Raw genomic sequence first — 25,510 nt, forward strand, 5'->3', positions numbered from 1 at the left:
CAAAACAAAGCAACTGAAGCTTTATTTCTCTATATAGAAAGAGGTGTCCCTATGTGCATTCTTTTAAGCTAAGGAAAATGAAAAAGCCATGCAGCCCGTGTAAGAAATAAATCCTAAGGTGGCAATATATATACACAGAAAGTTTCCCCTTTAGTAGATGATTCCTCTCGACAGATTCTTAATGTCATTTAGGAGAGCCAAACTTATGACTACTTTATAGTAGAATATTCTACTACATTTTTTTCAGTACAATAGCAAAACCATTTCATGAACCACCATATTGCTCACATCAGTTAAACAAGAGCAAGTAACAAAACTTACGCAGCTAAATGTATATCTGGAAATCAGATTCCTTATGCAAAGTAAGCACAATGAAAGGATATAGAACAAATGAAAGGACTTTTCTTAAAAAAAATTATCTTTCAACCTTCTGCAACTTCAAGTCTCATATGGCTTTTGAATGGAGGCATTAAGTTAAAATAATTTTCCCACCCATAGTCAAGTATTGACTGTATTTAAATACAGCAATGCGAGGAAAAACAAAAGTTAAAAATTTAGCATACCATATTACTTTATGTTATATGGCATTAAAATCCCTTTTGCTAAGGCTACAAAGGACAGATTTACAGAAATATGAGGTACCGGCATTTATGGTCAGAAAAGTAAAGGAGGAAAAGAATTATATAGCATTGTCATCAGACATTTCTTTTCTCTTTTTCTTTTTTTTTTCCTTTTTTTTTTTGAGGAGTTTTTGATTTTGTTCTTGTTTTTTATAAAATACATGTCTTGATGACCACATGCTTAATTTAAGCTTATATTCATTTATTTTTTTATATATATATATTTTATTTGTAGGGGCAATTGAGAGAGAGTCACAAATAAGGAAAGGACACTAAGGTTTTAATAAGGGCAACAAAAAAAATGTTTTCACCAGAATAGATTCACATTACAGTACACCAATATTGACAGCATTCTCTTTTGTCTATTTTTGGTACATAAGATGGAATCTCTCTACATAACCTTATAAGGCTTCAGTAACTAAAAAGTAAAAAACCTATTAGTTTACAATTTATTTAAAAATTCTGAAAGACACAGCAAGTTCTAAACTTTAGTAGTGCTACCCATACACAACCATCTGGTTTAAGAACCCATTAAAAGAGCCTCCTTTCAAGGGAGCTTCCAACAGCAGTGTTGTGCAATATGGATGTCTCTTACTACAAGGGAGGGGGAAAAAAAAAATTACACATGGCACATTCTCATTCATATTTTGCAATGTAAAAAGTTACAAACATACCTAATCAAATAAATAATAAAAAATGAATCTGAAATGTGTTTGTTATGTATCCTAAAACCACTATGCAGAATAATGGAAACTTTCACTCACAGACTATTTACATGGTAATACCCAAGTGAGGGTACACATTGCTACAAAACTCATAAAACAAAGGGTAAACTTGAAATGTTTTCCATAGTAAAGGTCTAGCAGCATGACTATATCTAATGCTGTTTGTTTTCTTGACGGTTTTTGGAAGTTTGTTTTAATCTATGTCTTCATCCAGTTCATAATTGTCTTTGTCATAAATATCTTTTACTAAAAGAACCCGTACGAGCATATTTTCCAAAGTGTTACGGTCCAGTGAAGTGGCAGTGTACCAGATAGGACTCTCCGCGGAGACAGAACACTCTGGTTGCAGATAGAACATGTCCGTCCTCTGATTCAGATTCTGTGGGCTACAAAGGGGGAAAACATGGGGGGTCAGAAAAACAACCTCACAGGACAAAACAATACGTTAGCAATTCTGACATCCTCTGTAAACCAAACTCTAACCGTACTTAGGTGAGTTACAAAAAGAAGATTACTGGCCCAAGCACAGCCAGTCCCACATCCTCAGAGTAGCCAAAAGCAGATGCCTGGGACTGAGCAAGCATATAGGAGACCACCGACTCTTCCAGTTTTCAATTTGCAGCTCCGGGACTTGCTAAACCAGAAAGTACTTTTTATCTATTTAGGAAACCCTGATCGACATATTTGCAAAGAGGCCCAACACTGACACCAGCAATTGCTTGTACCACAGCCTGATGCAGCCGTAGAGCCTGGGGTTGCCATGAAAGTCAAGGATGGTAGTTCCAAGAAATGCATAGAAATACAAGCAGCTAAAATTCCTCCTCCTCCTATTTTACTTAAAGGGTTGATCACTATCAGTCTTAAAATCCTTTAATTCCTGTCCTGCTATACTTTGGAGTTTGTATACACGCTTGATCCAGCTCAGACATATCCTCTAAGCCACTATAGAATCATAGAATTGTCTAGGTTGGAAGAGACCCTTGGGATCATCGAGTCCAACCATCTACACTACTCTACAAAGTTCTCCCCTACACCATATCCCCCAACACCACATCTAAACGTCTCTTAAACACGTCCAGGGATGGTGACTCAACCACCTCCCTGGGCAGTCTATTCCAATGCCCGACCACTCTTTCTGTGAAAAATTCTTTCCTAATGTTCAGTCTAAATCCACCCTGTTGGAGCTTGAAGCCATTCCCTCTTGTTCTGTCATTAATTACCTGTGAGAAGAGACCAGCACCAACCTCTCTACAGTGTCCTTTCAAATAGTTGTAGAGTGATGAGGTCTCCTCTCAGCCTCCTCCTCCTCAAACTAAACACTCCCAGCTCCTTCAACCGCTCTTCATATGATTTGTTTGCTAGGCCCTTTACCAGTTTCGTTGCCCTCCTCTGCCCTCGCTCCAGCACCTCGATACCTCTCTTGTATTGAGGTACCCAAATCTGGACACAATACTCAAGGTGTGGCCTCACCAGTGCTGAGTACAGGGGCACAATCACCTCCCTACTTCTGCTGGCCACACTATTTCTAAAACAAGCCAGGATGCCACTGGCTTTCTTGGCCACCTGGGCACACTGCCGGCTCATATTCAGCCGCTTGTCAATTAGAACCCCCAGGTCTCTTTCTGCCAGGCAGCTTTCCAGCCACACCTCCCCAAGCCTGTAGCGCTGCATGGGGTTATTGTGGCCCAAGCGCAGAACCTGGCACTTGCCCTTGTTGAAACTCATACCATTGATGTTGGCCCAGTGATCCAATCTAAGTCTCTCTGTAGAGCTTCCCTATCCTCCTGGCAATCAACACTCCTGCTTAACTTGGTGTCATCTGCAAACTTGCTGATGATACAACCTATGTCCTTATCAAGATCATCAATAAAGACGTTAAACAGAAATGGTCCCAACACTGAGCCCTGAGGCACACCACTTGTGACCGGCCGCCAGCTGGATTTAAATCCATTGAGCACCACTCTTTGGGACCTTCCAGTCAGCCAGTGCTTGGTTCAGTGGATTGTATGCTCATCCAGGCCATGCGAAGCCAGTTTTTCCACAAGAATTGTATGGGGGACAGTATCGAATGCTTTTCGAAACTCCAGGTATACAATATCAACAGCCTTTGTAAGACCCCTCAGGGAAATTCTAGCATTTTGCCCATTTAGGCAAGTTTCAGAAAGTAATATCCAATTTTGCATGTACAAGTGCTCACTCATGCTCCCTCCTTCATAAATACTGCAGACTTCAGAGGTTAACTGCATTTTATGTTTGCTTGGTAAAAATAAAATCTTTTACCAGTTTGTCTTCCCAAACTAGCTGATAAAGTTTCAGGTGTTGCTCTTCACCTGCTGGGGTGAATGTTGGCTTGTTCTACTCTCACATAAATCTGAATAAGAGTCAGATGAGAAGCCAAAATATAATAATTTAAAATATTCTCATAATTTAAATATTTTAACCCCCTTCCTACTGTTTTGACAAAGCAGTATTTTTATAGGAACAAGCAATGATATAGCACTCATATCTGTGAATGAGGAACCTGAAATTTCAGCTGCAACTGTCCACCGTTTGCCAAGTATACTTCAAACAGCTGGCATTACCTTAAATTTTACAATAGCTTTTAAAGTGTTAAATATTTTATTAAAATTACTTCATCGAAGATGTGAGGTATATGTTACTAGAAGTGGAACCAGGAGAAGCAGTCTGCTGCTCTAGTCAGCAATGGTGACCAATATCTGTAACACAGCAGAACTGGAAACCACACCATAAACAATGGGTTTAAGTGCATGCTTTTTCTCAAAAGTTGAGATGTTTCTAAAGAAAAGAAATTATTTGTTCTGTCCCCTCCACTGGCTGTGTAAGTCAGTTCAAAAATCTAGCTTCAACTTTTAACAATATACCCTCTCCAAACTGTGAGAGTGGACAGCGTGAAGGCAAACCCTCCCTGCCAACAATCAGAATTAACCGAGTTTATGAAAACCAGGTGCTTGCATTAACAGACCACAAGTTACTTTTTACGTGTTTCTCTCTATAACATCACATACTTGCTCTTCTGCCTACACTGTGCGTAAGCTCTTTCTTCACTTTTAAGAATGTTTCCTAATCCATTTTGGGTCTCACACTTTGTTTGATTTATTGTGTTGCATATACAATGTGATTTTATTTCTTTGGTATCACTTGCCTATATTTCACTTAGAGTTACATAAATCTCCATTAAAATCAGTCGCATGAATGGCTGTTCCAATTAAACAAAACACTTCCAAAACACTGAAATGCTGCTGATTTTTTTTTTTTGGGGGGGGGAGGGGGGAATTGCTGCCTAAGCTTTTCTTTTTAATGTATTAATTTCTGTGCAGATTTGAAGGAAACAAGCTTTTTCTAAATGCTGGGTTACTGTCAGTAGTACTTTTTTTAACTAACTAATTTTAATCATGCTTTCAAAGTAGGTATCTAGAAAGCATCTACATCTCCAATTCCTGGTAACTTAACATTACGCAAATCCATTGTCTCAATCCAGTTTTTACTGAAGAGACAGGGACCTCACAAATGAAACCCTCAGTAGCAAAACCTACCAGATCCCTTGCTGGTAATTCTCCAGAGATACTCACTTGTCTCCTGGTAAGAAAACTGAATCATACTGTCATTCCCAGATGGAGTCCTTAACAATTAACACTGAAGTACTCTGCTGCTACCACACTTTCTGCACGTCTTGTCCAGATAAATAACTGGAGATTTCAATGCTTTCATTTAGCTGTTTTTCAGAAGACCTCAATCCATTCCCTTTGCTTGAGCTTATTTCATGTCGCATCAGAACATTTCCCTTGTGCACCCAGTCTACTCTAGACCACTTCTGTATTACCCCATATCATACTTACCTTTTAGACAGATAGCACTCAAACATTTTCACAGGGCATCTAGCTGGATCGGAGGTGTTTTCAATTTGTTCAAATACTGGTTCATCATCTTCATGTTTCCTTTTTCCAGTAGTAATTTTATCTTTAAGAAGAAAACCAACAACATCTAAGCTATAATTTGAAGTTCCTTTACATTTTTCAGTAAACACCCCAGCATGGGCAGCCCACCAATGCAGTCACCACAGCTACTCATATCTGCAACCTACAGCCGCAACAAAGTCACAGCATTTAGCATGGAGACCAGTGGGCTCAAAGGGATCATTTAAGGCAGAGACCCTGTGGTCTCCATGGACCACACACTCTGATTAAAGATCCAGGAGTCGAGAGCTGCTCAACTTTATGCAAAGGCAGACCCTCTGGTTCCCAGCAAGGTGCCCAGATGTCCCTCAGAGGAGCACAGTGTGGATGCTCCTACAATACTTATTTTGGAACTGCCATAGTACCTTCACTATCAGCTCTGCACAGGGAAGACACTTGATATCGAAGACAAGCTTTGCTTTCCATTGTTAGAGGATTTTTTTTCCACTGTCTGAAAACAGTGCCAAAAGAAAGTCTTAAGTGTTGCTCCACTGTTTTCAGGCCAAAATATTTAGTGTTAAAGTAGAACAGAGTATTCAGAAGAGCAACCGGTGAATGTGATCCTAGCTGTTTAATCCTCCAAAGGTAATCTTCTTCAACTCGAGAGAATATTGATCCTTCAAAAAAAGAATATTAGACAAAATACAATGGATTAGCCCATAAACTATGAAGGTGCAAAAGAATCAAGTTTGTGTTTACCACAAAATTAAAATGCTCATGACAGAAGCCTCTAATAGGTATATTTAATTATCTGTCCACACCCCCTAACCCATCTCTTAAAGACAAAGACACTCACTATTTCAGGAAGAGATAGTCAATGGGAAATATCAGTATAGGCAATTTCACACAGAACACATTTCTGTTTCATTTCAACAACAACATTGCTTACATGCGGCTCCCTCATGTTGTTACATAAAAACAAATGTCCACAGGGCTAATCTTAATCCCTTCATAAAAAGCGTATTTTGGAGATCATATTATTCTGCTTAGGCAAGGCCTCCAAATAGCTATACCTTTTTCTTCTTGCTCATGGATACCCCACTTGGAAAGCACTCCTGGACCATATCAGGGTATAGGGAGGGCCCTATACAGAGTCTCTCCAGAGCTATACAGAGAAAAGCGAGTAACAAGAAGAGAGAGGAAAGGGGCTGGTAAGGACAAGCCCTCACTCAAGAGAGGATTGCGAGAAAGGTGGAAGAACAGTGGATTCCACAGTTAGCACTAACACTGATCTGCTGGGGAAAATTCTTGTTTTCTCCATGAACTGGCAAACCTCCTGAGCAGAAGGCCCACAGCAGAGAGTCCTCCCAATCCAGCTGAGAAAGACTAAAACGCATAGCCCCGTACCTGCCTGCCTGCTTCCCATCTGGGAAAAAAAAATGGGCAAAAAAAAATAAATTCAGCTCAGGTAAAAAGTACAGGTTGAAGAGCAGCTGTTTATTCTAACTGTCTATACTAAAAACGGACAGTTAATTTAAGATTAACAGGCAGTGGCAAAATCAACTATTGCAGCATGGATTACCAAGAAACAAGACAATAAGAACAGGTACAGTCTTAACTGACCTTTTAGATGAGATCTTTGATTTTTAATCAATTACTATCGCAATGCATAAAATGTTTGTATATATCTACATGCTTAAGAATACTGAACTATGAAGAGATGAAAAACATACATGACCAAAAAGAAATTTACCATCTGGAAGTATGCTTGGTTGCCAACTTCTAAGGATTTTATTTAATTCCTGTTCAAACGTCTGGTAGATTGGATCAATAAATATGTTGTCTTTTCGATTACTTCCATATAAATACTACAGAAAAGAAAGAGACGGACAATATTTACAATTCCAGATTAGAACAAATCCTGTGCTATAGGGTTCTTTTTCAGTACAATACTTGCCCTTTTATAAAAAAAACCCAGTATCTATAAATAAAGCAATGACACTTTTTCAATATTTAGCAGTTAAAAGTTACCTCCAATATAATGTATGTTGTAACTTTCTAACTGGATAAGAATCATAGATTAATTACAACTCTAACATTTTTCTCTAAAATTTCTTGTGTGCAACATTGTATCAGTGAATGGGGAGTAATTAAAAAAAAAACAACCAACAACAAAAACTAATTTATCTTTTCCTATAGCTAGGTCTTCAAAGAGAAAAAACATTTAGCAAGAACCTGCCATTTTACATGTGAACTCTGGACACTGACAAAAGCATCTTCAACACAGAAGTGGGAGCAAAAAAACCCTCCCCGTATATTTGCGGTAATGATGTGCAGCGGTGCAAGAAAAAAAGATAGAATAGTGCAAGGCACCTGCCTATTCTGCAATCTAATTACCTTAAACCTCTTGACCTTACAGACAGAAACTCTTCTGAACCTTTACCAAGAATTAATGGCTGAGGGCCATACTAGTATTTGACATCCTTTCTGGAGACATTTCTAAGAAACGGAGGACTGGCTTCTTAAATTTTCCACTTCAGTGCTATCTTTGCATGAACATGCCTGTTGTTACTGAATACAATAAAAGTGACAAACACAAAAAAGAAAAGTATTCACTTCTGGAAATGGCCTCTATTTCTGTACACATACTTGAAATAACACTAAACACCGCACTCATTTATACTTGGTGGTTCAGCACATCTTGACTTCCTTATCTTTGCACTTAGTTTTATAATAAAGAAAAATGAATTGTTAAAATTCCTAGAAGTCTCCAACTTCATTTAGATAACTATTTCATACAATGTTTAACTAATTCTTCAAAGCACAACATTCCCCAAAATGTGCTTGTTTCTACATATATCAGGTTTGATTCTACAAAGCAATTTTAAACCAGGCAATACAGCTGACTATAAGCTTCACAGGGTTTGTCCCTCTGCTCCCTGGCACATTTTTCCTCCATGAGTTTTCTTTTTTTCTGGTTTGCATCAAACACTCACACTGAACACTGGCGATGAAACTGAAATGAGACTGAAAACTGGTTCAAAACCAATTCCCACATAAACCTGTGAGAACTCAACTAAAAATACTTGTTTCCTGGTTCAGAATAAGCATTTGGCGTAACCCTGGCACCCCCAGTAGAAAGAAACCTGTGAAGCGCCCTGGACTATTAGCACTGCAGGGTCTACAGAAGAATGATGTCGTGTTGCAGTCTCCCCTGCTCCACAATACCCAACGTGCATCTGCAAACCTTCATTTCCACACCATAACGCTGCGCTCTGCTACTCTACAAACTCTGTAGCATAAGCAGTTTCCACCTGAGATGAGCTCTACCGAAACCACAGTGAACAGGAGGGAACAGGACATGCCTCTGTCCCACAGTGGAGAACAGGCTGAATCACAGCCCACAGCACCTTCAGACAAACATCTGCCAAGCTTCATCAGCCTGAATGTTGCCCAAACACCACCATTATTACATGTGCAAAAAAAACCCAAAAAGAAAACCTCAAAAGCCCCTCATCTGTACTGGGACAAAGAATGAAGGCCATGATGCAGCAGGGGAGCACAGCAGGCTAACGCATTCTTTTAGATGAACTCTCTCCACTAGATGCCCATCTGACCATGCAACAACCTTTACTTTCAAGTATTTTTCAGGATCAGTACTTTAGAGTTATCAAAACCATTACTGAGCCATTTCTGGCTGGAAGCAGAACAATTTCAGCTGCAAATGAACCTGAACTGAGAAAATGTACCATTTGACTTAGAGACCAGTTTGCTGTAACACATTTTCCACATGCTTCCTTTAAGAAAAACAGTTATTTTCCAAAGTCAAAAAAACAACTTAAGACTTAAAGACTCTTAAGCACTTCCGCTGTGCTTAAACCATATTCCACCCATGAGGAAAAGCTCCAACTTGAGCCTGTACTTATCCACAGTGAGTGCAGTAATTCTGGGAGGGGGAAAGCGCTCTTTTTCTAACCTATGGCTTCCACATTCTTCTACTTTGAAGAGAAACTTACTCTAAGTTAGCAAAACGTTTACAATCTTTGGCACAACTTTATCCTTAAATGGCACCATTTAACCTCCTCTGAGCCCCTTCTGAGTTAAACAGCACCAATACCTTTTATGCAGTAGCAGACAATTTATCCTCTTTCAGGAGTACCCACATGGAGTTGTCAGATGGAAAGAAGGACTAAGAAAACACTAGGAGGCCATGGAGTTTTGTTGCACGTTGCCCCAATCCCATTGCATTTAGTGTACCACTAACTTGTTTAAACCTGTTTCTTCAGAAGGGTAACACATACCCATATACGTACAAGTTGCCATTAGCACATAGATGTTGGCCGCAACCCCTGACAGCTCACACGCTTACGTGTTTCTGTCCCTCACTTGCTGTCTGCCTTTGCAAAATGCACACTCTTCAGAACAGGGCACATCTTCCTACCAGTCTGAATAGCACTGGCACAACTGGGCCAGTGAAATGGGGCTGTTAACATCACCCGAATTAAATACTCGACACTAAGTATAAGCAATAATTACAGTAAAATGACCACAAGTTGTTCCTCTGATGTTGTCCTCAGTGTTGTGTATGTGTATTAGGGCTCGTGATAATTACGTTGTGCCACACAAACTTTAGTTCCGGTGAGCTAAAAATCCCCCGAAGCTTTACACATAGCTAGCTTTCACAGTAGACAAAATAGACAGTGTCAAAGGCACAAAGAGAAAGGTGAAAAAAAGACAAAATATTAGTTGGGTTCCATTTTTTAAACACAGACCTCGGTCTGTGTATTGTTTATCAGCTTAATATGAGTATTTTCAATTCAACAGAAAGATACAGAAAGACAGCAGACCATGCAAGCGCAGAAGCAGAAAGCTAGCTGAATTTGAAACATGCCTTGTAGCAATATTGACTAAAATGCCAAATAATGAATGCTCGCTTCTCAAAATTGAACCATGAGGTAAAGACATTAACTAACTCCTTAATTTTGCATACTTGCAATACAGAAAAATTAGTGGAGGTACTATTTATTTTAAAAAGATTTTGATTAAAAAAATTGTTATTTGATTCAAGTCCTCTGCCTTAAGTATGGAACAGTTTAAACAGGATTGCAAAGCCTGTGAACAGCTTGCTTTCCACACCATAAGCATTTTTTTTTGCTTGTAACTTGACTGAAATTTTCTGCATTCTCAGCTCTGAACACTGCTTATTTTATCCAGGTTTTGCTTTATGTACCAAAAATTAAGACATCCTCTGCTTAAAAGATAAGCTGTGGAATAGCTTTTCTAATTATCTAGTGATACGTTATTGCCTTCACATATGATACATCTAAACTGACTCCCTTTAACTGCAAAATTCAATGTAATTACAATTCAGGGGCAGGGGGTGTGTGTAAGACAGTCAATATAGCAGAGATTCCTGCACTCTACAAAAAAAGCCTGACCATCCACAGTCTGCAATATTCAGTAAATTATACTCTCTCCAAAAGACTCTTCAAATAGCTTGTTTCCACTATATGCTAAGTAACTGAACTAGCAAAACATTTACAGATCATGTCTCGTTTCATTCTGTTTTTACATTAAGCCATCTTTAGCAAACAAAATGAAGCACAGCATTTGGAAAAACTATGCCATTTTAGACCGCAAATTCCTTGCTTTAACACAGCAAGAAGCTTAAAATTATTACAATATACCAGTTTACATTTGAGTTTTCAGGATGGGTCTGCAAACTCATTTTCTACACAGACAGGTTCTACAACGTGATTTACACGGCGGCCTCTCTGTGTTCCAGATCATAGCCATCATATTAAGAATAGCTCCTAGCCAATAAATTCACATTATCTCCATTCTTCCACTGAAATGGGTTACGGTCAAATCAGCAGCTCCGCTTCTCATCGCTACAGCCTCTACTAACCTCCTGAATCCCAAGACACAGATAATAGATGCTGTCAGGTGCATAGTTCTCTCCATTTGGCCTTCGAATTTCATTGACAAAATGTGTCAACCCATAGTTTAACTCAGCTGAAGTATGTGATAATAGATCTTCCTTTAATTTCACAGACTTTGCTGTAAAATAAAGAAAAAATGCTACATTATACAACAGAATTATTACACTGTGAGGATGGGTTGGGGTATTTTTGGAGTGGAAAGCAGGGAACTGGCTTGATATCCTCTCCACTAACCAATGAACAAATCTAAACGTACCAAGTAGTTCAAATGTTAGTTCTGTATTAAAATAAACAAGGCTACCAGAGCAAAGTCTAGTTAACCAAATGCAGTATCACCCACTGTCATGCACAGCTGAGGATGACACAGAAGTGGCCCAAGATGTTGAAGTGAAGACAGTGCTGTAGAGGGAGACCTTCGGGGGAAATGGCAGTTCCCAAAGATCCAACGGCATAACACAAGGTTGCTGAGACGCACGTGGGAGCTGAAGAACAGCAGAAGTAGTAGCAATCCCCCTTGGCCCTCACAGTACTAATGTACACACAAAGGAGCATTGCAGAAAGAGCAGCGAGGCTCCACAGGAGCGAAGGCCACCTCCTGTCAGAGCTCCACAGCCAGGTAGTGCCAGCCTCAGATGAAGATCTCTTTCCAGGACAAAGAGTAGGATGCCCCTCCCTCCCTGGCAATTTAGAAGTCCAGAAAAGGTGCGAACTCCAAGGTGAGTTAGAATATGAGGAAAACCACGATGCAAACAAAAAAAATCAAAATGGTCACAGAAAGTTGGAAGAGCCAGGAAGGTGCTGTCCTGGCTTGCTCGAGAACTGTGAGACCCAGCACTTTGAACCAAGTAGGGAAAACTAGGAAAAAAAAGAGTTTGGGAACTACGTGGTAAAATAATCCCAGCCACTGTGGGAACATTGGGGACACGTGAAAACTTCTATTAAAAATTCCATCTGAAAAATCAGATCAGTACAGCAATTCTCCCTACCAAATGAGAATCTGGATGCCAGATTTTTGGAAATACTTACTTGATTTCAGTTCCTCTAATTCTGGAAGCTCTTCATCTAAATACCGAGACTTTACCCAATGCTTCCACGCATTTACACCATACGTGTATTTGAATGGAAAACTACACTCTGAGTTTTCAGAGCTGTCATCGTGAGATTGGTATTCTGACACCGCTTTCCTCTTCACTCCCTGCCATTGAAACACAGTGGTTAACACCGCCGACAGCCGCTAACGGCAGCAACACAGAAGCTGGGCAGAATAAGCAAGCTGCAGGCCAAATTACAAACTGAAGGACCAGTGTAAAGGAACACATGCTTCATTCAGTAGGTAGTTTCTGTGTTGAACATACTTCTAAGGACACTATTTACTCGAGCTGACAGACATTTCAAATTCGCCTTTTGAACTGGTTCCTAACAGACAGAACAATTCTTGATAATGGAGTTGCGGTATCAGCACTGGAACAGGCTGCCCAGGGAGGTTGTGGAGTCTCCTTCTCTGGAGACATTCAAAACTCGCCTGGACGCCTTCCTGTGCAACCTCATCTAGGTGTTCCTGCTCCGACAGGGGGATTGGACTAGATGATCTTTTGAGGTCCCTTCCAATCCCTAGCATACTGTGATACTGTGATCTTTTATATTGTACTAAGCAACAAACATGTGATGCACTAAATAATTCAGTATATTTATAGGATTTTATTGTTTTAATGCACAGGAAGTTAAAGATGCGACAAATTATGTCAGAAGGCCAACTTTGGGGCTCAACTGAACTCATCATTGGAAAAGTCGGCATTGGTCCCAAATTACTGCATGTCCAGCAATAGATATGCGGACAACATCAAGCAGATAACGCTGACAGTTTAGACTCCAAATTTAAAAGTATAAAGACACATTTATTCTTAGGAAGTTTTATTAGAAGTTGGCTGCTTTTTTTAAAGCTGCAATATCTACTGCAGTTATTGCAACAAAACCATTTCAGCTTCATGCTAGCACCAGAAATTCTATTTCCTCTTAGTTTCCTTCTAAATAAAAGAACGTGGCTAATTTATTTGCCACACCTAAACTAAGATTTTTGACTGAAAATAAAGTCTGGGGAAATTACTAGCAAATTAAATTTTTTTTTAAACTATTTTATAGAGAAAATGTTATAACTCCCATTATAAGCCATGGTTATGCAAACAGTCTACCATTTTACTATCAAATTAAAGCAAGAGAGCTTTGTTCAAAGTAGAAGGTACAAGAGCATTACCAAGAGTACAGAGTACATATATACACACTAGCATATTACATCAACAGTTCTACCAACGTGAAGCAAAAATGGGATCAGAACTTAGAAATCACATTCCTATTAAATTCAACAGCTAATTGCAACAGACATAGGACTGAAATAATTTTATTATTTGAAATATATCAATTTACATCATAAAGATTGGATACTAGGTATGAATAGGCAGTAACGTTTTAGAGCAGTATGAGAACTGAAAAAAAAAAAAAAAAAGCCAAATCAAAAACCTGGCATATTTTTGCCCACTTAAATTATGTGCTTTTTGATTTTTTTTAATAGCATGACAAAATTACCTTCTTTTTAGACCGAGGCCTTGGCTGTTCCTCATATTCTTCCCCAAAAACAGGAGGTAATAAAAACTCATTTTCTGTATCAAGCTCCTCAGTTGCTGAAAATACATTAACAGAAACTTATTTCTAAACATCTTTTGAATAATATTGGTTGGAAAAAACAATTAACTATATCAGTGTGCATTAACATGACAGGTCGACAGAAGGACACCCATAAACATTACCAAAGACTGGATTTCGGTCAGACTAGATATAAGGCAGAATTTTTTTATAATGAAGGTGGTGAAACAGGCCCAGGTTGCCCAGAAAAGTGGTAGATGTCCCATCCCTGGAAACATTCAAGGTCAGGTTGGACTGGGCTCTGAGCAACCTGCTCTAGTTGAAGATGTCCCTGCTCATGGCAGGGGGGTTGGACCAGATGACCTTTAAACATCCCTTCCAACCCAAACCATTCGACAATTCTATGAAATAAACCTATTCTTATTTCGAAAGTAAGGCAAAGCTATCAAAATGTTTATTTCTGAATAAACTGTAAAGGATACAATGCTCAACATTTTCAAGCTCTATCACAAGTTACTGAGGCAGCATTTCTTACTACAGACTCTTACACAATTTCTTCTGCCTGTCTTTGGTATAAAGTTTAAGATATGGTGAGAATGAATAGCTGTGAGTGGAAAAAATACAAATTAACTTACTACATGCACTTTTGTTCATGTATTTCCATCATTTCTATTCATGTTTTATATTTTATATAGCACACTACACTTGGTTAAAAACATTAAGAATCAGAATGTAAACTTTTCAGAGAAATTGGTTTTAGTCAATATTTATACAAGTGGTAGAAGTCTAGCTCATGGTGCATATCACAGCAATTTCAGTAAAGAGTTATATGATATATGTCAAAATACAATTTCTTTAACATTTCAGGGGTAGGATGATGGACTATTTCAGGCAACACAGTGGAACAAGACAACATATGAATGGATTTAATGTTGCAAGTTCCACCTTTATTTACTTTACTGAAGATGGTTCATCCCCCATTTACCCATCAAACAAAATCTTCATTCAAAACCAAATGCTCTTCTGATAGCCTGATTTCACCACCTTACTGCTCAAGACACCATTCAAACTGGTCCAGATGAAATAGCACTCACATGCAAAGATTTAAGAACTCTCCCGCAGACTAAAAACCAGTCTTTCTCCTGCTGCCAATAAGAAATCTCATCTCAGAAACACTTCAGTGTAATCAATATCTATTACAAAACTGCTATTATTTACTACTCCACTTTAACTATTTCTTCTTCCATGCTTTTTTTTTCTCATGTACCCAGCCTCATGTACTTAGAAGATTAAAAATCTAGTATGCACCCGGCTAATAAACTTCCTAAGACTAAGGTCAGACTAACCCTTAGACTTGATCTTTAAATTAGACATACAGCAAACTGAGAAACCCAGTCCGGGCATCTAGTGCTGATATCTACGGCACAAGGCAAAAGAAGACTTTCAATATCAGACATAGAAGCTAGCCAGGGGAGGTTTGAGTTACGTGTCCAAGATAAGCTATGTCAAGGAAGATACTAGTTACAGCCAGGAGTTTTCGTGGATCTTGGATTGATTAGGACCTGGTATAAGGAAACAAACACTGTTGTCTGCATTCTGTACAGTGGCAGAAATTGTAATACATAAAAGGTCTCTAAGTAGTGATTTTCCTGCTAATTCAAATACTGCAACCTTTTTCAAATACAGGTATGGACATTACCACGTTACTAAAAGGTAACACAAGCGATGTGCCGCATCTCAGCTTGCAATTTTCTAACAAACTTGAGTGGAAATTTTGCCCTTTTGTCATTTCTGCTCTAAACCACCACTTCCCATGGAAATACCTGGTGATTGAAGAAGTTATGCATTATTGTTTTCCATGACATGTGCCATCTGAGTCTTTGGGCCTTCAAGATAGCTTTCCTAAATCCATGTCCCAAACCAAGTAATGCAGCCAAGTTCTTTTGTGAAATGTTAATTCCCCCTTTTCTTTGCATTGTTTCAAATACCATATTTAGAAAGATGGAGGAACTAATTCTGAAGTCATCACTCTTGCAAAGACATGGCAAAGTTGTACCTAACAGTCAAGTGGATCTTGCCATCAAATAAAGCTCCTCTGAAAGGATGATGAAACAAAGTACAGTGGTTGCCCACAATGTCTATTTCACAATATTTATTAAAATGACAGAAAAAATACCTCTTGGAAAGTCTATTTCAATATCAAGGTCTGGTTCATACGGAACATCAGGCAAGCTTGTCCGTGCCTCTGTTTCTGAGTTTAGTAGATTTGACTCAAGTATCACACCTGTTGAAAAACACAAAAGGAGGAAAGGGGAAAAAAAAAAAAAAAGGAAAAACTCTCGTTATTTTAACCAACACGTGGATCAGTCAAAACAGGGCAGATTTAGAACATTAGAAGCTGAGTGGTTCTAAAGCTGCTTGTTCTGCTCATCACCATCCTAGGTTTTGTTGTTCTTGGGATCTCAGATTTACTTCTTCAATCTGATTTCCTTCAAACAGAAAAGATACTTACTAGCCCATCTGTCCTTCAGTAAGATGTGTCAGCAAAGCACGTGTATAGAAAATCAAATACTGGCAAATCTGGATCATATCAACCAATCACAGAACTCAAACAAGCTTGACAAACCTATCATTTTTTCTACATTATTCTGCCCGCAATAGAACAGACTTTCAAATCTGTGAAAGAGATCCTACCAAAGCAAACAAGGAAGGTAGGCTGAGAGAAACAAAACCTTGACCTCTTTCCAATGAGGCCTGGCAAAGACAGATTCTTCCGAATTCAGTTCTCTGCAAATGAGCAAGCTCTGGTCTCATATACCTACTCATTCAGCTAGTTGTACTTAACAAAAGGGAGCAAGGAACTGCAAATGACAACCTTGCAGCGCTACCAGGAATGTCCAGCTTTAACGGGGGAATGGCCACAGTTCAGAAAACAATAAGCCTCCTGAGACTGCAGCAACGTTGGCTTCCTACATACCAGGCCCAAAGCGTAAGTTTGCATCATTTATCAACATCCTTTGAGACATCTATTAAGAGAGCTTAAAAAAAACCCAAAATTTCACCCGAGTCATGGAAAAACCTTAAAAACTAGGTCTTGGAAAAGGCAGCAAATTACCCTGGGAAGATACAGAAGAGATGAGGAATTTGGCAGGCAGAACTGGGGAAGAGGGGCAAAGAGGTATGTGCACTGTGAAAATATCATTACAGCATATGTGGGATTTTTTGATCTTCAGCTGTAAAGTTGTCCCAGACAGTTCTCCCCTTTAAGGTAAGCTGGTGGGACAAGAAGCCATTTCAGCATCACAACCCCAATGATCTAACAGTTGACACATTGCTATCTTCAAAGATGACACTTGCAGGTCAGGATCAATCAAGAGCGAAAGCATCATTATGTCACCTGGCTTTGTTGACCACAGTTCCACTTGTGAAACTTAAGTTTCTCTTAGTTGTAACAGTCTGTGCTTCCCCACACTCAACGTAAAACATGTTTAGTAACGTGTTACTACAAAGAGATCAGATCCCTGTCATATCCCACCTCGTTCACAGAAAGTTGTGTTCACACCTGTAAGACACAGCTACGGAGATCGCTTTCCTTAAACTTTTGACTTGAGTTTTTCTGGGAGGAAGAACAGATTGGTTTTGGCTTGGTTTGAGGTATGCTGAGAAGAAAACATGTGTGTGCGATGCTGGATGACTGCCTGCCATCAGCCAAGGAGCTGGCGCAAGCAAAGGGAATGCCTGTGTTTTTAAAGACAAAAGTCTGGTACAGGACAGTGAGGTCACACAGCAGACTTCAGAAAGTTTTCCGTATTTCAAATGTGCTAAAATGGTCTTTAAAAATATTTACGTGATTAGATTTCAACTTAACATAACTCAATAACAGCACTATTGTACTCAAAGAATCTTTCCCCAAAATAAAAAAAATAAATAAAAAAAAAAACAAACAACCAAACACAACCCTTCTCTTGATTCACATACCCCCACACATACACCCAAGCACTCCACAGAATCAAAAACTAGTCAGGAAACTCACTGGCCACATCAGAAGCTTCAGCTTTTCCATCATGTTCAGGTACCATCCCTGACAAGTTCAGTAGCTCGGTTTCCAGAGGATTTGAGGGTACTTTTCCCCTCAAATCTTCTATTGCTGCAAGGATTTTCTCACTGCTATCCAGAGTAGTGGGCAAGAAAACTGGAACTGGCACCTATGCAGACACAGGGAAGAAGAGATAATTAGAAAAGAAAAAAGTATGCTGCAATAAAGCATCAACAGCAGTCAACACAGCAACAAACCCTACATCCTTTGTCTAAAGGACAGGTAATACAGATTAGAAGCATATCACTTCAGTTTGGGCTAACAAAAAATATTGACAGGTTAAAAAAAAAATCAATATAAATGATTGAGAAGTGAAAGCAGGAAAGGATACAGAAAAAAAAAATTACAAAATATAGTGGGGCAAAGTAAGAACAGAAGGGACTTTGGAGTTTCAAACCTGTCTCGACTATAACTTAAGACTAACAGTTTGGACAAATCAGCATCCTGTTTTAATGGCTTGCCTGTGAAACACAGAATTTTAGGAATTCAGGGTTTTCTTCCACCATTTGGATGAAATTTGTTACATTAGTGATAACAAATTTGACTTAAAGTTACTTTCTTTTGCTTGCACAAGATTTTTGGGGGTTTTGGGGGTTTTTTTTTTTGGCTTTTCTTCCTTCTGTTTATCCCCCTCTGCCATCCCTCCCCAACACAACCTTTCCATTTCCCATTACCTATTCAGCAAACTCAAAAGTATCATTCAGCATTGTTCCTACGAAGTTCAGCACCATAAGATTTTCACACCGAAAGTGGGCAGATGGGTGCTAAAGTACAATCAGGAAATTAAGTGCCACCATCAGATTTCTAATGCTTTTTCAATAAATAGTGCTGCGGCATCCTGCAGTCCTTTAGATGGACCAGAATGAGAACAGTCAACACCACATGCATGTGAATGGATGCCACGTTAAAAATGAAGTTGAAGACTCACTTACAGGAACAGGAACTGTTGTAGGAACAGGAACATTTTGACTATACATGTTCATAGGCACCGGAACATAGACAGGTACAGGAATAGGCACTGGGACATACTCTTTTTTCCAATCATCTTCTATTAAAAGAAAAAAGAAAAAGGTAAACACTCGCAGGTACTTAAATATATTTTACACTTGCAGTTTAGGAAAAAAACACGAGTATTTGCAATATTTTTCAAGATAGTAAAAGTTTAAAAAATCTGCACTGAAGAAATTAGTAGTTCCAGTACATTTGAAGAGTTACCTGTCTGACAAGATTTTGTCTGCATATGAGGTTTACAGTATGTGGCTTTCGTCATTGTCAAAGGCTTGCAAAGAACTGCCTTGTTCTTCATTTCTCTGTTAGGTGTTGGAGAAGGCGGTGGTGCTGAGCCCTACAGAGAAGCAAAGGTGGTGCTGTTACACCAAACTGATTTCAACACAAAGTTCTTGATTTGATGTATCAGTTCCTACTTGTCATATATGAGATACTGAAGAGGACACTCGCAACAACACAACAGCAAGAACTATGATTCTTTAATTGCAAGCTATTCTACATTTCTAGTAATGAGCTGCCACTGGCAGGAATGTAACATGGTTGTGTTTTGTTCAGTCAGGGCTAGCACTTTTATTAGCAGCTTCTGGCTCATTTGCCTTTTCTTTTCTTTTTTTTTTTTTTTAATTTAAGATACTCTTAAGATACTCTTTTTTACATTCTTGTTTAAGTGAAAGTGCAATTTAAGCTATTTTGTAACATAAAAATAATTTTAACTGTAAAAAGAATTCACTATAAGTAGCATAGCAAACTTTTGGCTCAAGGTCTACCCTTCCTGAACTATGCTATAATCCAAAGATCACAGCTTTTTAAAAATGTATTTCTAAATAAAATATCTCTAAAAAAAATTTTAATACCTAAAGAATGAACTTCGAGCTCCCCCTGCTGGCTCCACAATAGCGACAACAAATACTTGGGAACATTGCATAATGCTCAAACTGTATCCTTACAGTCAACAGGTAAAAAACTCCCTCATTCCAGGCATGGTTTTTGTCCCCTAGCACCTGTTTTAGAACCTGATTTAAGAAACAGACTGTCACTTTTATTTGGTCATATGTAGTAAGACTAGCCCCACATATCCTTTTAAATATGGAAAGAAAGTCAAGTCATAAGAACAGCAGTAGACTAACAGGCGTATACTTTCTAAAAATATTTTTAAAAAGATTGTATCACAGATATCTTTTAAAAATCACGGACTGAATTAACATCACTGGAAGCTATTAACCATAAAATACTAGATGTTTTTAACCTGATGGTTTAGCTTGTCTGATGTCTCTAGTTACCTAAGCAACCTTATTTTCTGTGTTTTTCATGACTATATTTTATAATGCCATCAAAATACTTAAATCTAAGATTTACCTGACAGAAGCCTATTTGCATTAAAAAGGAGAGCCGATTTTTTCATGGAAAAATGGGCACTTCTGAGATCTTCCATGAGACAAACAAATCAAAACAAAACTAACTTTCAAACAAAATACATTAAGCTAACTGGAAAAAATATTACTAATAATACTTTTGACAAGTTGGAAAAAAATGAAACCCAAAATGAAGGCTGCTGCTCCACTCATGATCCCCACCCTCCCAGACAGTGATCCTGCAAAAGGTTACGCTTCACTACTTTGTCACCTGCAGTAAAGTCAATCAGACCCTGAGCACCAAATACTCTACTCTTAGGAATTATAATTTAAGATCTGAAGTTTTATTTTCAGCCTTTTAACACTGAGGTACAACCTTAATATTCTAACTGATCAGTGAAATTATCTTCCCTTTCTGTACTCAATAAATACACCTAATCAGGCTAAACATGTCAATATATTCACATACTTTGTGGGTTAACACTTTTAATCAACACTTTCATGCACTATAGACATAAAGTATATAGCTGATGATTTGGTTTCCCAGAAGACATTGAAAAGACAAAATATGAAGATTAAAAAATTTAATTTCAACTCCTGAGTGGAAAAGACTAAAAAACTCCATGAATTTAGGTTAGTATCATTCAAAGATACTAATTTTTTTTTAATAGCATCCCTTTAAGCCATCAGGATCTTGCGTTTTAAAACATCTAATCATGTTATATATGCATAAAATATATATACTTACTGTCATTTTTGTTCGAGGGGTTTGACATCCCTGATCTAAAAAATGTAAAAAAAAAAAAAAAAAAAAATCATTTTTTTTAGAATTCTTTTTTCCCTTTTTCAGAATCAAAGCAAATTTCAATAAGCAACTCAGACAACATCGATCACCAGGGAAACATTACATTAACAGCACTGATTAGTACCCCATCCCAGGTGAGAAGTGGACACGAGACTTCTCATTCACAGGCACCGCACTACTCCAGCATTGAACTTTACACAAAGGCAAACACTAAATCAATGCTTAAAAAAAAGTACATACCTAAATGTTCAAATATGAAAATGGCCACACAAAGAAGTTGTGTTGACATAATTACACTAATTAAAAAGCTGACTTATTTGAACTTTGCCTGACATGCCATTTAAACCACATAAACACGCATTCAAACCCCATCAGTAAATTTATATGGTATCTATTGCCAACAGAAAAATAAAAAGGAGAAATGTGTTTGTCTTATCTAGATACTTTCATTCCATTCTCATTTAGTTTCCATTTCATTTATTTCCTTTAAATTCCATTTATTTCTTTTTTCATTTCTAGTGCATTTATGTGCTCTCTGTGACTAAAACACATTTTGAAGTGTTTCCACAGAGCAATCACAAACTAGAGCACAGTGAAAGAAGAAAACATTTTCTGTCCCCGTGATGATACAACACTAAAATTATGCTTAACCTAAAAAGATTTGTTTTTTAAAAAGTGATTACAAAGCTGTTTGATTACCTCACAATGTTTCAGCTCTTGAAAAAGCAATAAACTAAAGAGCTAAGATAAAAATAGCAAGCAGTGCAATGATGCCTCTGATGATAAAATAAAAAAGGGTAATTTCTAACACAGTTTATTACAACACATAAATAATTCATGCACTTTTACATTTTTCATTTCAAGGAAGCATCTTGTTTGCCATTTAGCAGCCATAAAGCAGCACATACCATAGTGTAAGTTCTCGGGTCCTTTTTGGGTTGCCAGATTTGGCTCGTTTTGTTGACAGTAGAAACGGAGCAAACAGTGCTGATCACAGAAGTGTTTCATTTCGCCACGCCACTGCACTTTCTCTTTGAGAGTTCCTTGGGACTTACAACAGTCACATCGTGCAGCCTTAATGCAAAGGAAGATTTGGACATTTTTAAACAAGCCTTGGGGAAAAAAAAGTATTTCTACATTTTAAAAAGTTATGTTTTTAAGAGTGCTGAAGAATCATTCCCACTATAATTATGTCTTGCTCGCGTAGGCTCTACGATAGTTACACTACCTCTAACCTGTGCATACAGGCACATCTGTCACTCTCCTTGCAACTGTTTGCTGGGGCTTAACACCCAGAATTAATATGCTTTGTTTCACTAAAGACAGTCAGCAAAAAATAATTTTATGCATCAATTTTAATGACCTCCACTGAAACATTCTACAAACCAAGAGCAGAAAGCGACTGAGACTTCTTAATGACTCTCTTGAACCAAGGACAAGTAGAGATTTCCCTTCCCCCCCAAAGTTCAGTGCTTTTTTTGTTTAAAGTCACAAACAATTTCTTCTCTAAGTATCAGATCAGAGCCCTTTAGTGTAAATAATTTTTATATTTTCATTATTTTAGTAGTTTGACAATTTAAGAATCCAATTATTAATTAGTTCTTCAAAGTCTATGACTTATAAACAACAATAGCTCTCAAACTAAAGAAGATAAATCCAGTTAGCAAATAACTTGAAACTCAAAACTTTGTTCTTCTGTATCCCTAGCTAAACATGTAAGTAATATAACTTTCACCAGCCTACATGAAAATTTCACGAGACATCACTAAGAAAGACATTGCTTTTCTCTAAAATAGATTCAACTGAATTTAATCAGCCATGCTATAAATTGTTATCTGAACAGTGGTACCCCCCATTTCAAATCTCGAAGTAAGCAAAAGTTTGCACTACAGCTCCCCTGGATATTGCTTGCAACCTCCATCCTAAAGCAGTCCTTAAAAAAATAATAGCTTTATGGATGCTCAAGAATCTAAAATTAAGTCAAGCTAATTAATAATATAGCCAGGAGAGGAAGAGGGAACTTACGATAAAATGCAACACAAAACATTCATACGTAAAATCATACACAACACTGCAGTTATGCACAAGACTCTGGCTAAATAAAATAAAATAAAAAATGGTCCAACTATAGTTCTCACGACCAAAAAAGTACGGAAAGGCCAATTAGTTCAAATTTTAAAAGTAACTGAATGTTGAGTTCCTTCTCTGTGCTTCAACAGTCTGGCACCATCCTTTGGCAATGCAGGAAATTCAGCTCTCAGCTGTAATTTTCAAGTGTTTGAGATGGTATATACAGAGATTCAACTTTAACAGTATAACCAACTTCAAATTGGGAGCAATTAAAGCTGTGGCTTCAGGATCACCTCTCACCAAGGAAGGGCAGGTAATTCTTTTCCCCCTGCTCTGTGCAGGTGTCAGCAGTAGCGCTTACACACCTGCAGGGTACACCAGGTACAACAACTCCATTACTCCCACCCTTCCTCAACGTTTGACCTCCTGCTGATGCTGATCCAGAGTTCACGCTGCAGCAGAGATGTTCTCAGTGGGACAAAAGAGCAAGTAAGTTTTGTTCTTGGAAGGGAATGGGGAAGATGGAAGTGCAGTGTTGCTAAAATAGTCTAGATTTATCAGTTCAGAGAAACTGTGAATTCACACCTTTAAAGCAAATTGCATCTTCCAAAGGCACCAAAAGGTTGAAATACCAGTAGAAAAGAAAAAAAAGTAGAATTCACTAATTTTAAATCTCAAGCCCACCTAACACTGATTGGTAAGAGTGCCAGCTGACCCATGTACAGAAAAGCCCACCTACTCTGACCTGCCGTACACTGCTTGACTATCAAAGCACCACTTTCTGCTCAATTTTCTTTCTCCTTCCAAGAAAGAAAAGTGAAAAATCTTGTCAAATGCAGCAACAACAGCCTTCCTGTAACTGTTTTCTCCCTCTCCTGGTTCTGCTCTTCATTTAGGCCTTTGAGTAAGTGTATTGTCATCTCTCCTGGGCTGCTGCTAAGGTGAAAAAATTTTGGTTTGCTTCCACATGGAAATTACTATTCCTTGGCAAGCCCAAGAATCCTTTATAAGGACAGTTCATTTCTCATCCCTACACTGTAATTCTACTGTTTCCATAATCATGCTTGCACTGAATACTATACACCCTTCCACGTACTGAAGTTTCCTACTACCTGCTTGCTCTCCCCATTTCCCTGGACCAAGAAATTATGTGAAAGCAAAAGTGTGAATTCATGATTTTCTGCTTTTTCCTTCCTTACCCTTTCCGTTTGTTTTCATTTGGAATACTGGCACTATATATTAATCAAATCTCCAAAATACCTGCCTTCAAGTTTGCTCTATCTCTGTGTTTGCAAAAAGTCCATCTATATACTCTGTGCTCCAACTGCACATAACTCATTTGCCACTCATGGCTGTTTTTTGGTCCAATTCTTTTCCCAGGTCCAAGTTCAACATGTTCAAATGGACATAATGATTAGTATAAATCACTAACGCTTACCCCAAACTTGGTTTAAAAACAAAGTTTTCACATGTGGGGCTTTTATTTACATTTTTAATCCTCCAATGACCTGTTCCTAATGTTTTCCAGTGATTTGGACTGGTATTAATTTGACCCAATCTTAGCTGTCTATTCTGAGTTCAATCCACAGTAAGTAGGAAGCAAGGGATATTTCCAAAGAGTGAGTGATGCTAAGAGAAAGGAGATCAGCTATTCTGGAACAGTTACCTACTGGTACCTACTTGAAATTGAGATGGCTAACTGTACAATGGCTAAATTTGGACAAGAGAAATTCCACAAGGTTATCTTGCTTCCTTTACCATTTAGATTAATGCTGGCTCCATTGTTTCAAACTTTACCAGTGTTGACAATCAGTGTTATCTGAGCTCACCAGTCACAATAATTTTTCTGTGCCTCAGACTGCAGCTCCCCACCTCCTAGTCTTTGAAGATATCTGACCTCCACTGAATACAGTCATCACTGTATGTGCTCAATCCAATACTCCACTATAGCCTTGAATGACCTGTAAGCCCACTTCAGCTGTAGCATTTTAAGCAATGTTACACAATGTATATTTAAAGAAACATATTTCTGTGCTGTCTTGGAACTGTAAACTCTTTTTCGAGGTACTTTCAATGCTCTAGTATAAGTAACATCAAATAATTGAAACTGTCAAACATCAGGCTACCAAAATATTTATATTGAAATTTCCCAGGCATTCTTCAGATTAACATCTAAGCCATGGCTTGTTATTGAAGTTTACAGGAGGAGCTCTAATAACAGGGAGCTAACCTGAAGACACCAAAAATTGTACCTCTCTTATTAGAGGTGCATGGACACCATACAGTAGAAATTTCCTCAGAACTTAGCACCAAGGGGTAACTGTAGCTGTCACCCAACAGA

General features: G+C 38.2%; 1 protein-coding gene across 1 annotated transcript in view; it reads right to left on the minus strand.

Annotated features, from left to right (window-relative positions):
* Positions 1–1,208: 1,208 nt before the first annotated feature.
* ZMYM2 (zinc finger MYM-type containing 2) overlaps positions 1,209–25,510 on the minus strand; it is a 98,921-nt gene continuing 74,619 nt past the window's right edge. The window contains exons 12-24 of the mRNA XM_082483770.1: positions 22,008–22,173; positions 21,043–21,077; positions 19,150–19,279; positions 18,867–18,982; positions 17,872–18,043; positions 16,015–16,122; positions 13,782–13,876; positions 12,228–12,396; positions 11,168–11,319; positions 7,013–7,127; positions 5,685–5,936; positions 5,203–5,323; positions 1,209–1,731 (exon numbers count right to left, since the gene is read on the minus strand). Coding sequence (XP_082339896.1) covers positions 1,539–1,731; positions 5,203–5,323; positions 5,685–5,936; positions 7,013–7,127; positions 11,168–11,319; positions 12,228–12,396; positions 13,782–13,876; positions 16,015–16,122; positions 17,872–18,043; positions 18,867–18,982; positions 19,150–19,279; positions 21,043–21,077; positions 22,008–22,173 — 1,824 coding nt within the window. The 3' untranslated portion in view covers positions 1,209–1,538. The remainder of the gene's footprint in view (positions 1,732–5,202; positions 5,324–5,684; positions 5,937–7,012; positions 7,128–11,167; positions 11,320–12,227; positions 12,397–13,781; positions 13,877–16,014; positions 16,123–17,871; positions 18,044–18,866; positions 18,983–19,149; positions 19,280–21,042; positions 21,078–22,007; positions 22,174–25,510) is intronic.

Source organism: Vanellus vanellus (assembly GCF_965231255.1).
Source record: "Vanellus vanellus genome assembly, chromosome: 1".
Lineage (NCBI taxonomy): Eukaryota > Metazoa > Chordata > Aves > Charadriiformes > Charadriidae > Vanellus > Vanellus vanellus.